At 34.3% G+C, this 13814-nt stretch overlaps 2 protein-coding genes across 7 annotated transcripts in view; one reads left to right on the top strand and one right to left on the bottom strand.

Moving 5' to 3' along the window:
• The first annotated feature begins 25 nt into the window (after positions 1–25).
• On the top strand, positions 26–3283 carry LOC107218381 (peflin). 4 transcript variants are annotated; one of them, XR_006903903.1, is made up of 5 exons: positions 26–169; positions 1259–1436; positions 1896–2174; positions 2313–2584; positions 2700–3283. XR_006903903.1 is itself a non-coding variant. In XM_015656232.2 (4 exons), exons 1-4 carry the CDS (start codon positions 158–160, stop codon positions 2402–2404), a joined length of 561 nt encoding a protein of 186 aa, XP_015511718.1. In that variant the 5' UTR covers positions 26–157; the 3' UTR covers positions 2405–3283. The 4 variants fall into 4 exon arrangements, 3 of the variants coding, with proteins under 3 accessions (XP_015511718.1, XP_015511720.1, XP_015511719.1); XM_015656232.2 differs by having other exon boundaries at positions 2313–3283; XM_015656234.2 differs by having other exon boundaries at positions 36–169; positions 1298–1436; positions 2313–3283.
• Positions 2641–13814, bottom strand: part of LOC107218375 (centaurin-gamma-1A) — a 67454-nt gene continuing 56280 nt past the window's right edge. For 2 of the 3 annotated variants that reach the window (XM_046737408.1, XM_015656224.2), the window contains 8 exons: positions 13042–13190; positions 12756–12954; positions 11490–11592; positions 10212–10439; positions 8481–8598; positions 7800–8012; positions 6923–7067; positions 5600–6326 (listed from right to left, as the gene is read on the bottom strand). In XM_046737408.1, coding sequence (XP_046593364.1) covers positions 6150–6326; positions 6923–7067; positions 7800–8012; positions 8481–8598; positions 10212–10439; positions 11490–11592; positions 12756–12954; positions 13042–13190 — 1332 coding nt within the window. In that variant the 3' untranslated portion in view covers positions 5600–6149. Of the gene's footprint in view, positions 4596–5599; positions 6327–6922; positions 7068–7799; positions 8013–8480; positions 8599–10211; positions 10440–11489; positions 11593–12755; positions 12955–13041; positions 13191–13814 lie in introns of those variants that run through there. The other variant, XM_046737407.1, reaches the window with a different exon arrangement.

Below are 13814 nucleotides of genomic sequence, written 5' to 3'. Positions count from 1 at the left end.
TCTCTTCACCTCCATGAACTACTCGTGGTTTAGATGCCGTATTGCGTAATTTACGTCAGAGGAGTACTTCATCACTGATATATATATATACTCCTTTCCTGTTTTCATTCCGCAAGTAGCTGTGAGTGTACGCGATCGCGTTATATTTCAACCAATTATGGCTTATTCGGTAAGCTATTTTGTTTGTAAAAATAATAAAACTTCTGTTAGATTTACATTGACGTATTAAGTAATCACTTCACTTGAACACACTTATTGTTTTTCTTCACATTGTTCAGTGTTCATAGTTCATGATATTTTAGTTACAATTGTACGCTTCGTTACTCATAATTCATATCCGCTTGAGGTTGAGGTTGAACAATTTGACTTTTGTATTTTGGGTTAAATCAAGCTTTGGTGTGTTATCTTGGTGAACACTGATATACAGTATAATGCATTCATAATATTTATAATTTTAACTATGTACATATTTCATTTTGATCACGACAATGTTGCTGATATACTATAACATCATGGTGTTGAAGTTCCAATAATAAACAACGTACCTGTAGTTTGAATCGATCAAGCTTGATTGTAAGGAGTTCCGCTACTATACTGATAGTTTAGTGCCGCTTTAAGCCAAAGTTTTGCTATTTTTGATCACTAAATAGCTGACCAAGGTACTTATTTTGTAACCTCAAGGTGCGTATTTTGCAGTTTCTGGGTAGTCAACAACGCTAAAACAACAGTTTACGTTAGGCTGAATCAGACAGGCATGCTGCTTCACCATCGCTACAATCCATTAGTTTTAGCATTGTTTGCTGTGTTGGGACTGTAAAGTTACAGAATAAGTAACCACATTTTCTTCACCTCTTGGAAACTTATATTTGGAAAAAAACATCACGCAATATTGTTATATGAATCTTGTTGATGAAAATAGCCAAAGTTTTGTCCCATATTAAGTGGTTTTAGTTTTAATCTTGAGGCAAAGTATCTGTTTGTGATTGTATTTTAAATATGCAATTGAATTGAGGTATGAATATAAGTTCGACTTTCATTGTAACCTCACATTTGACAGTAAATTCAAACTTCGCATCTCAAATGTAAAGATTTTATGAAAGTTGGTAGGTTTGTAATTTTGTTGTCTGCCTCAACTGGGCAATTGATTCTTGTATTTTTTATATTTAGATTTCATTTCGATCATCAAATTTTGTTCATGGTTCTAAGCATTTCATCAGCCTCATACATATGACAATACTGACAAAGAAAACAATTAAAGCAGGGTGCTACTTTCGGTTCAACGCAAGGTCATATCCAGGTCAGTCCGGAGATTCAAAAATGGTTCGCAACACTTGATCGAGATCACAGTGGTCGGATAACAGCTACTGAATTAAAGAGTGCCTTAGCAAATGGACAAGGGAGCACTTTTTCTGACACAGCTTGCAAGCTGATGATTGGTATGTCCGTAAATATAATTATTTTCTCCTAATTACAGATACCAATAGATTTATATTGAAACCACGACCCTTCGAAACTCCTTTTTCTCAATACTTCCTACTTATGGGTACAATTATCGCTTGGTGAAAGATTAATTTCTTTCTAGAAAAAAAAAGAACTAATTCAATTGTGATAAGATTGGAAAAATAAATATTGGCTCAAGAGTTAGATAGGTCGTGATACGGCGTATTAAGGACATCCCACTCAGACAGTAAACCTGTAAAAAAGAATTACATATGAACAGAAACAATGATTCAATTTTACATAAAAAATTTACGAAAATATCACCAAATGTGAAGTTGAATATTTCATTAGCATAATCTTATCCGTGACAGAGCATGCGAAATTCAGTAACTGAAATTTACATTCTTATTTTAGACATTTACCTTGTTATTGATATTTTTATTTGATTTTGATAGGAATGTTCGACAAGGAAAAGAAGGGTACGATAGATATTCAAGAATTCCAAGCCTTATTTAACTATGTTAATGCATGGCTCGGTGTATTTCGAGGTTTCGACCATGACAACTCTGGAAGCATTCAGGAGAGTGAGCTATCAGCTGCTCTAACGCAGATGGGTTATAGATTTAGCCCTGAGTTTATAAAATTCCTTATACAGAAGAGTGATTTTAATCAACACCAATCCATCAGTATTGATCAGTTCATTGTTTTATGTGTACAAATTCAAAGGTTTACAGGTAACGTTTATCATTTCTGCATAAAATAAATTTTATTTGATTAATTGTAAGACAGACATTGTCAAAATATTTTATCCAGTATTCCTGATAAAAGCCATATTATAGTAAATCTTTTCATAATTTCTTATCATATTTCAGAGGCATTCAGGCAAAGAGATGCTCAACAGAGTGGCACAATATCGATCGCCTTTGAAGATTTCTTGAGCGTGGCTCTCAACTGCAGTGTTTGAGAATTTTTGAATCCAATACTAATTGCAAATAATATTTCTCATTGCATTTGCACATTAACCTGTATATTGTTCTACGTGACCAACACATTACCCGAATTCTATCTATTCGACAGATGAAAATTTTCCAAAACCAGGCAGTTTGCTGCGCTGGAAAAACAAGCTTATTCATTCAAAATAAATGTAAATAACACTTTGTTAACGATAAAACGTCGTAAGCTAATTTTTTGGCATTCCAAATGATTACAAAACGTGTTTGACTGCAACTATTTCAACTAACTTATCGAAATTTTCCAAGGTCGAGCGACCATTTCTGAGATTCAAGGATCACTAATCAGCTCTGACTTGAGAACTATGAAGTATGGTGTATGGCATCCAGTACAATGCTTCGCTTAGCTAAGTAGAAAGAAGAAGAAGAGAGCTTTGCGATATTCCACACGCAATTGTTTGATAATCAGTCAACAAACTCTTAGCATAGTCGGTATATATGTCTATATCTCCATGCTTGATCCTAGCTCTCCATATCTGATTAGGCTGGGAGGGACGGATCTACTGTGCGTATGCACGGACCGTGCTGAAAAGCGGATCAATTCCTTCAAATTGGCCATTCTGAATTGCATGTTTCTCAACTTCTAAGTCGTTGGCTTATTCGAATTAGCTATATTAATTATTTTTTGTAAGAAGATGAGAGAAAAATACTCTATAATTTCGTATTTCTAATATTAAGGATGTTATAAACAAAACTGGTATTATCCGCAATAGTAACTGTAGCGACTCATTCGTTTCCTGAGAACAATGATGCATAATCATAACATGTGACAGTGATATGTGATCGTCTATGTATTTGTTTATACCTATGAATAAATACATTTTCACAAAGAAGCTTAGTACTACCTTATTACATCTGAAATCTATTGGTCATATTAGTTTCATAATGTGTGCTCTCTGTGTTTGCTAGAATTTATATTGCAGGTATCTTCCCCCGAAATTTTCAGAAACTGTAACTGGTTTCTTTTTGTCATAGAAGAAAAACTTTGTTTTATGTTTGGGGTTTTCGTAGTATTAATTTCTGAACATGTAGAGTCTAGGAATAAAAATTCAGAAGTGATACTTAACTTCTACATTTAGGTAGGTACTGGCTCGCCTATCAATGCTAAACTGTACTTTCTATGTGAAAAAGACTTTTAGTCCGTAAAATTTATAATATATGGATCAATGAATGAACAATTGAGTGGATTCGTAATTGCGTTTTATCAGTGATAGTTCTGACGAGCAGTCGTCGAACTCACGGGTTGAATTAGACCTTGAACTAAACAGTATCGTCTTTTAGGCGTAATTACACATAGCATATTTGTTCGTATCTTTATGTCTTGTCACTTTAATTCTATTCGTCACCTTGTTGAGCTGCTACACACAGGTATTAAAACACTTGCGCTAGCATTAAGGCATATTTAATAAACTGTACTAGATTGGGTCTGAAACTGTGTCTATGACTATTCAATTTTTTTACTTACCTCTATGAAAATTTTGTGCATTTTCATGTGTTTCGGACGTAACTTTAACACTGGTTAATTGATACCGTCAAATCCTTTGTGGCTTCAATAAAAAATAATTCGCATCAAACAATATAATTTTTTCGCCACCCGCAAAGAAATATTTTGTTGAATTGATTATACCCCTTTGTACCCATAATTCTCATTATCTTGTACCACACTGGTATAAATCACTCGTTACCGCTGAACCCACCGGAGAATATTGTAGAAAATGATGACTCTGATTCGGTTTGTAGGATTCTGAATTAACCGCCGTTTCGCATACACAGTAAGTTGTAGGTTTGTAGAAATCGTTGGCGCAGAAGCCCGTCAGCAGCTTATTCACAGGTGATGATATTCTCTTTTTCTAAATGAGCTTAACTACCCGATGCAGTTTATGATGCACAAATCGGCAAGAAAACTCATTTCATAAATGCTACTTTATCTTTCAAATAAGCAAGTGCTATTTTCTTCATCACTTCTACTCGATCTACAATATCAGTCGTGATCGGCAAAGACTTACAGTTTATTTAATTAAAGTAATGAAAACGTTGGATGGCATAAAATACTATAGTCCTTCAAATAACTTTCGTGGTCCTTCATGCAATCAGAATTAGTCCATGACCAATCAGAGAGCGTGAGACTCAGTGGGTGTGAAAAAGCTGAAAGTAAAAAATACAAAATCGATGCTGGTAAGAATTTGCAACCGAGTAATTTTACTGGGATCATATGAAGCCAATCCCCACATTGTAATATGAAACCGGACTCATTTGGTCCTTATGTGATCTAATCATTACTAAAAATATCATATAAAAAACTTCCGTGATTTATATCTTTGTTTGTCGTAGATTTCATGTATTGAACTCAGTTAAAAATAAATACTACTGTACTGTTGCAACTTTTTACGAAATATAAAATATACGTTGTACCATCTGTGCACGTTATATATACCAAAGCAAAAGTGAGGGAGTCATGTTTAGTGACTAAATTATTTAAAATATGGAATATAGTATTTTTAATAAGTCAATATCAATCAACCAGCTTAATTGAAGTTTCTGATTTCAGGCGTCCCAAATCAAGTTTACCTCGTTATATTTACGACTATTCTACTCGGTACATTGCTTTATTTTCTCTCTTTTTCAAACTGCTAAAAAACAGACATGTCTTGCTCGTGCATTCTTCAAGCATCACGGGCAATCAATTCCACAGTGGGAACGGTCCGTAAATACTCCCGATTTGACCGTGGTTGTACTTAACGCCGTAACTTGACAATAATTCTGAAATAGTAGTATTAGCAACTACCAAGACTTGTACCATCAAATCAGTTAACCTTCAGGTGTAATGGGATTAATGGTTTTGATAGGAGCATTAAACGAGAAAAATTTCGTAGCTGAGGAATGTGCTAAACCTTGAAAATGGGCTATCATCATACAGTAATAGGCAGCAAGCATTTTTCATCAATTGATAATAACTTCCTAAACTTGTTCTCAATTACAACTAATTTAATTCGGATGTTTCGGAAAACGCTTGCACATATCCTTAAACGATTCAACTCTTGTAACGGTGCTCTTCCATCACAACCAATAATTCTGTTATCCTTATTCTTCGGCATACACGAATAGTTATTCGACAATGAACGAGACTTTCAAATCTCCATCGTGCTCTATTGAATTTTTTACAATTTATTTTTAAAAAGGAATCGTGCCCAAAGACACGAAAAATTGAATTTAACATAAAAAAATAGTTTTTTCCGCATTCACTGCTTTCTATCGAATGTGAAAAATTTATGATTAAAATTACGAGTCATAATTAGAAATAACATAATAATTTGTTTTTGGAATGAAATTGCCTAAAATTATTCAAAAATTGAAAATGTACGGAATTTAATCATTCGTATTTTACCTAAGAGCGAGACAAAAATTCCAAATAATTTACTAGTGCAATTTTAATCTCCGTCAGTACTATGTTATAAAAAAAAATCCAATATTGGAAATCGCGACGAATTGGAATTTATCGCATTGGCGTGGATTACCTCATTTATATCTACAAATATACTTTGTATATATATTTATATCTATTAATTAATTGTAGAATGTTACTAATTAATTTTTTTACTTATACACAAAACCCGTTAAAGTATTTTGTAGTGTACAATAAGTACATGATAACTGTGTCATAAAATGTGATAATCTTAATCGAGTGAGGTGTTAGAATGTTTAATACTGGACAGTTTCGGAATCATCAACACCGGAGATACTTGCTTGTTCTAAAACCTCCAGAAGTTTTTGCATTTCCATTGAATCGGAAGAATTGTCGATTGTCCTTTCGAGAGCTTGCACATAAGACATACAAGTTCGTCCTTCATGGTCTAAACTATGAGGATTTGCTTTTTGCTGAAATATAATATATAGAAGATAAGATCATTTTATAAATCTTAAACCTATGATAACTTTTCTTACAGTGGGAGAAATTTCTAGTTTTGGTAACAATACAGTCCTGGACTATTTACATTTCTCTATCATGATCGGAAAATGTGGTTGTGGGTTCTGAATGAAAATTAGTTTTGTAACTTCAATCAAAACATCTAGTTGCTTTCTATTCCTTTTGATTGTGATCACTCATGTCCTACTTTCTTGAAATTATCGCAATAATTTGATGGTGGTGGAACAATAAATTGATGTTAAGGCCCTATTTAACTGAAAAAATTTCGTTAGCTAAATAGATAGATTCATTGTTGCAATATCCAAAAAATATAGCATTGACAACTATAATTACACCGAATAGTTACTTGTACCACATTTTCTTATAATTCCGATAACATTTAAGTTACTATTGCAATGGTTCTTAAGTTACAGAAATTTTCTAGCAACTATATCAAATACAATTTTTCTCAATGATATCTATTCAGAAAAAAATCTTTGTAAAAATATTAGCACTAGTTCGACCAGTGTTGCACTTTGTTCTTAAAAAATTTCGTAATTTGGCTCACCCATATTAACAATTGAGCCATTGCAAGATTTCCAGTTGCGCAAGCAAGATGAAGTGGTGTTCGAAGATCTTCAGCGCTGACAGAAATATTTATATCTTCGCAGGTACATCGCGCCAGGCATAAAGTAAATGCTCGTGTGTCGCCCCTTAATAAATGAGATACGTAACGTGTTATATTTGTAACGTTACAATTTTTTTTTAAATTCGTTCACAATAAATCAACAAGACTTCATTAGTTACAAGGTTTACATGGATCAATTCACGTCAAATGGATCAGTAGTTGGACATTGTCACCTCCGATTTTAACCAAATTTGCATATAATCAAACGTTGGGAATTTTCACTTTACCTTAGTTGAATAATGAATACTTAGTGTTTGGTGTAAAGAGTTGATGTGGCGATTTGGGAAGGTTTAGCAAACTAATTAACTGACTATGACTGCTGCGAGTGATTATAACAACATACAATATTAATAACAATTTGAAGTTGGTTCCTTCACCTTGTGGACGAAGATATTGCCAGTGTATGACATTGTCGCCCAATAGAGTTTAATTATTTTAGGCATATTCAATCGGTCACTTACCCTGCCTCAAGTTTTAGCGTTTGTTCTCAGTATGTATACATACATATGCATAATAAAAAGTAAAAAATAGTTCGTATGGTTCCGATTAAATTTGAAACAAACACTGTTTGAAGATCGGAAATTGCGATATCCATCCACCGACCGATGAGACGTGGAATAACCCACACATAAAAGACCTAGATCAACTTGTACATTGGCTAGTCTTATTGATTCCGAATACACGAAACTAAATATAGTTAGAAAATTTGAATGTAAAGAATTGTATCACATGAGCAAGATAACGTTGAAGTACATACCGACAAATAGAATCAATCAATAATTTTCCCAATGAAATATTAGGATTGATAGGTGGTAAAAAAGCTTTTTCCTCGTATTTCCATCTAATCCATTGTTCCTTATCTTCTCTAGGAGATTCAGAATTCGGCTTTTGCTTACCATTCAGACAATATTCCCAAACACTATTTGCTATGTCATTACCTAATGCTAACATCACGCTCAGTTGTCCGGACCTAGAAAATTATGAAGTGAATGTATTTACTTGGTGCTATGCGATTTTCAAAAGTACCAAATTGACATCTGCATTGGCTTCGATTATAATTTTAAAACGTAAGTCATTAAAGTCCATTAAATTCATGTTCAAAGTTTTGGGAGTGTCGTATTTGTGAGACTGTTTCGGAGCTCAGTAAAAAATAGATTGTCGAAATAACATATAACGGATACCAGTACGAATTATGAAATTTTTATGGAACATGTAATATTATGTTAATATATAATATGTGCCTAACATAATATCAAGGCATAACCAACCTCTAATAACTGATAGAAGGCTTAGAGCAGGCAAGAATGTTGCGCAACTACAAAAATGATGACACTCTTAAGAATTTCGAATTAAATTATTATTTTTTTTTTTAACTTTGTTCTATACCTATAACTAGGCCAATGAGATTAACGAATACGATAACATATTATATACTCACGACCAATCATCTAAGTCAAGAGATCTGACTTTCGAGATATGAGACCCTAAATTTCTATGTATTCCTGAACACTCGATACACATTAACACTCCCATGTTAAGGCTTGCCCAGTCGGGGTCTGGAAATAAATTTTATAGGTTTTATCTTATTTTAAACATTCAACTTATACTTTGGTTATGCAGGTACATACATTTTATGCCAACAGAAAATTATTCAGACGCTGAGGGATAAATGTAAACTCTGGTTAATTAGAGTGTTTCATTGTATAATTTGTACACTTTTGAGAAAAAAAACAATGTTAGCTCTCTGTAACTTCTTGTATACTAAATTTCTATTTTAACCACATCTCTGTCACACCAATTACTTCGCGATTACATATTTTACTTTGTTATGTCGAACTATTCGAAGGGCATAAGATGTTTCAATACCCATTCGAGTCGCAAAATTTATCAGTGACGTTCCCATCACGTTTATGGGGAGAAGACTGCGGAAAACTATGAATACATAGGTTCATTTTTATTCTAAGGTCAGAAATTTGAAAAATGGTCTACGTTGTGTTGTTCGGGTTTTGACACTTTTACAGGTAACAGAATTTTCTACGAGATTGAATTTTGTACTTTATTATGACGTTGTTTATTACACGAAACAATAAATCCCTGCTCCCAGAAAAATGTATACGTTGAGGTAAATAAATTTTACTCGTGAGAAAGAAAAAAGGTAAATATAAACGAATGGACATAATTTCTCTTTGCCGGTACATACATTATCAACTTATAATCATTTTTTATTGGTGAAAAAAATGTTTATCTGCGATCAATTCAACTAAATTGTTAGAAGTCTTGAGAATGTAAGTTGGTAAATATGTATCAGCCCAATGATGTACCGTTCTATCCTACATTGTACAGGTATGATATTTTCGTATAGGTAGCGAATTATAATGCAGAAAGAGGTTGAGAACGTCTCTGAAATGTATACTGATTGTGAGCTGTAGCTTAGTGAGCGAGGCTTCGTAGAGGACGGAGCGCCGTGCGGGACGCCTTTTGTTCGGACAGAATATTATGTTACATTACTAATGTGGAAAGTGGGCGATTTTCGGCGGGTGTGAAGTTTGTAGCGTGCATCGTCAGATATCACCCATCCGCACATGTGAGACATGCAATTTTCTCAATGCCAGTGAAGGAAAGTTTGATTTGAGAAGAAATCGAATGTAACATAATAATTTACAAGAAGTACATCGAGGGCAATCAAGAGATCCAGAAGCATAGGTACGACTTTATGAAACCCAATCTGAACACAGAAACTTCTGGTTGAACTTAGCCCAATGACGTAATTGGCAGCGAAAAAAACAATTTTGTGAAATCATCTAGAATCTTTGAGATCACATGAAACCTCTGAGATCTTGTGAAATCCCTTGGAATGCTACGAATTCTTGTGGAATAATTTAGGGTCACTGAAATATTTTCAAATTATGCAATCTTGAAGTTATAACCCCTTGGTCAGTTTCGTATGAGAATGAATAAACATCTTATTATACATGCAGGGCTTGTATCATCTTTACCCCAAGCCGTCTTTATACCCAATTGGTAAGCTCTTTCTATTTTTTCACTTTCTATCACGGGGTTCAGCTGAAAGCGAGACGCGGTAGAGCTCATGAATTCGTACTAGGCAACCCTCAACTATATATATCATAATGAAGCATAACTTATTTAGTTTATATAGGTCAGTACTTACTTGGTGCACCACAATCGACACACGCGTCGTTACCGGAAATCTTGTATTTAATACAATGCATTTTGAAGGCATCTGTCTCATTCTTTTTATCCGTATCACTATTTTGCAAGCTAGACAAAATTTGTTGCTCGATAGCTAGTATCCAGCTATCCCTATCGTCTGCATTATTTGCCTCGAAGTGCCATGTTTTGTTTTCCAGGGAGATAATGGAAAACTCAAAGCTGTCTTCTGTAATTAAGATCATTACGGAGATAAACAAAAAACAGCATTTAAATAACCTCATTAGCGTGCAAAAGATGATCGTAGATATTCAAGTAAAATCAGTGATATTCCTTGTCGGGATTCAACAGCAAAGTCACCAACATTCAAAGTTTCATATGAGAAGTAGCGAAGGTGTCACTGAAAGCATGTAAAATTGGGGCTAAGAGACTCACGCTCAATGTCACAGTGCGTAAAATTGAGTTATTCGAAAGTTCGCATCATCTAAAAGAAAACCACTCTCGTGAAATATAACATTTCAATTGTACGTATGAGCCAACGTTACTTTTTCACACTGTTTGGAAATGAAGCACTTTATGCACGCTCCACAGACTTCCGAAATCGAACTTTCTAAGCACGTGTTGGAAAAATCATATTTTGATATCATGACTCTGGTAGCATGTTCTTCTATATATCATGACGCGTCTAACGAACATGCAACTTTTGATCAATCTCAGCAAGTAACACCTTGTGAGATTTACTTCTCAGCGTGCGAATTGATGTGTCGGTTAAACAGTCTACAGTCTGTGTCAAGACAGTTCTGATCATGGTTTTCAAGCGCTTTACAATCGCTCATAGTTACAAAAATGACTAGAGAACAGTGTACTGGTTAGAATTAGTATTGCCGCACATGATCTACGTGAAAAATGACTAAATGCAGAATACAAATTAAAAATACACTTCTTGTCCAAAATCGTGGTATGTCGCTGAAATCGTTCGATATAGAATTCGAAAAAAAATTAATGGTTTATACCACGGACAGGATCTTTCGTACAATATCTCGTGTATTTGTTTTGCCGCAGGCACTACTGAACTCTACAAATTGCTAACTATCCGCTCTTCTGTAGGGTGTGATTTCTCATTGGTTCTACTTTGGGTCTAAATAGGATTGTATTTTGGCTTTCAGCATGAAGATACTTCACAAGGACTTTCATAGTTTCATGTCTGACTGTTGAAACACTAAGTATTCCAAATATCTCGTAAGTTCAAATTAATTGAGTTTGAATGTTTCTTTTATACCTTGAGCTACTGTAGCTTTGGACCCCTTCGGAGTTTTCCCAGGCACTTTAACAGTTACGTATTGAAGTAAGATCTCTTTCCCATTAGAATCGTTCATGTAATCCTGAAAAACATAACAGATTGAATCCACCAAACCAAATCAAATGATATGAACACTCTACTTCAATTTGTTTTTTTTTTCAATCATCAAACTAATCTACAATAATTCATACCTGTAAACAACTAAAGCAAAATGATATATTGTATAGGGGAGACCGGGGCAAAGCAGGTATCCAAATACTAAGTAGGACTTAAAAAATCAAATATCAATTTACGCCGCATGCTTTACGATGGATATCGTAATTGGTACCTTTAAGAAACCCAATATTTTTGCAAAATGCATGTGTGCATGCATAATTCATATAAACCTAACCTGCAGAATGCACACTTTGCTCTGCACATGAGACAAAATTGACAAGTCTCTGTAACAAAATGATGACGATTAAAAAAATTCAATTCACAATCTTGTTCATGTGTATCTGAAATGGTGCACATAAAACTTAAAAATGATTTAAAGAGGTCATTTTCATTATCATTAACATTTATTGCACAGTTTTCAAATCTATTACACAGTTTAGAAGTTTTAGCTGATGAAAATAATGTGCACAGGAGTCTGAAAAGGATGGCATACTTCCAATGTAATAAAAAATCTAAATTAACATTTTGACATGAACTAGCAAATACAACAAATTGAAAATAAATAAATGAAAACGGATCAGAAATTCTATTCAAGTCACGGTGATTCAAAATTCTGGTCGATCGAATTTACCATTTTACAGTTCGTTAGTCGCAAATATTCAATGCTCTTTTTTCGTGTCGCAGTTTTCGTGATGCTGAAGTATATCGTTTTTCCAAATAGTGCGAAACTAGAACTAAAATAGACCATTTGGATACGAGTGCGTAATGTGAGGCGTTCCAGGCAAGTGTTGAAAACATCGCACGCTCCATGTGACACGGGTATTGAACAATATTTTTTATAACAAGCGCACTTGAAGGTTTCCTGTTTGCACTCTGCGTGTAACAAGAACCAATATCACACACTAGATTTGCGCAGAACGTTCTGTGCAAGTTTAACGTAGAACATGCGAAAAAGAGCCAGGATGCACTCGCTCTGGAGGCGCAAACAAGCATCTTTTTTGTGTACACGTTAGGAACAAAATTTGATATGTTACCTTTACCCCGCCTGTCTAATTTGCCCCGGTCTATCCTACGTGCTTAAATACATACATGTAAACTGGAGTGATAAGTTAAACGTCCATCCTCCAACAAGGTGACGTACTTTTTTTTCCACTCTTTGAGAGATTTACTGCTTCGTTTAAACAGATATCCCTGTTTGGCAGGTATTTCTCTGCCAACACCCATTTCACCCATATTATATTTTTCTTTTTTAGACGGCGTGAATATATTTGATTTTCTCCTAAATTTCCTGTTGAGTGGAAGTACATTATGAGACCTGTTGAAACTTTTTATACATGGTACGGCGATTGATATGACCATGTAAATCAATTCGGACCTGATTGTTGTTGGAGTTAATATCGACGTTCGCAGTTCTCCATGTTGATTTTGTATATATTGAAAACTATCGTTGGTGGTTACAGGGTCAACATGAGAGCTGCTATCATTTCCAGATCGAATCGTTGTTTCATCATCTTTCTCAGTTCCCTGTAAGTTTAACTTTAGCTGAAACTTGGTTTAAATTGCCTAGGAGTACTCAAGTTAATTCAATGAATCATCTCCCTAGTCGTTTAGTCATTCGAGTATAAGAGCAGCATTGTGTATTATAACGTGGTTGTTTGTAAATATGTATCAGAGAATGAATGTTCAACAAAATTAACTTTATTCGAATACATTATCGTGAAAACATATACACGTAACCATTCTCGTATAGTTAATGTATGCAAACAGATATTTCCTTTTTAATTGAACCATGTTTTATCCTGAAAAATAATTTTTTATACTTTGTTAAATTTGTGCTATATTTATAATTATGAAACATGGTCATCTTACTTTTCACTTTTATTATCATTTCGTTGCTCGTTATCGTGGTACGCTTACGTTTTGGATTTTGACTGATTCAGGGCCACGCGTATGTTAGTCGTGTACAAAATCAGATGAAAACCGTTTGATAGGTTGGTAACGCGCTCACTACGCCAACATTTTGAGCAGGTTGGATATAACACAGCACCAGTGTACGCATTACTGACGTATCGAATGATTCTCATCAGATTTTCTGTTTGACCCAAATACACGTACCCTTTAAACTTGTCCAAATCCAAGTCCTTTTTC

This window comes from Neodiprion lecontei, chromosome 4 (genome assembly GCF_021901455.1).
Source record: "Neodiprion lecontei isolate iyNeoLeco1 chromosome 4, iyNeoLeco1.1, whole genome shotgun sequence".
NCBI lineage: Eukaryota > Metazoa > Arthropoda > Insecta > Hymenoptera > Diprionidae > Neodiprion > Neodiprion lecontei.
This window is presented reverse-complemented; position numbering and strand designations above follow the sequence as displayed.

Bases quoted from the DNA above. Each gene is read 5' to 3' on its own strand.
- LOC107218381 (XM_015656232.2), top strand. The intron at 1,437-1,895 runs GTATGTCCGTAA...TGATTTTGATAG, and splicing joins AGCTTGCAAGCTGATGATTG to GAATGTTCGACAAGGAAAAG. The intron at 2,175-2,312 runs GTAACGTTTATC...ATCATATTTCAG, and splicing joins ACAAATTCAAAGGTTTACAG to AGGCATTCAGGCAAAGAGAT.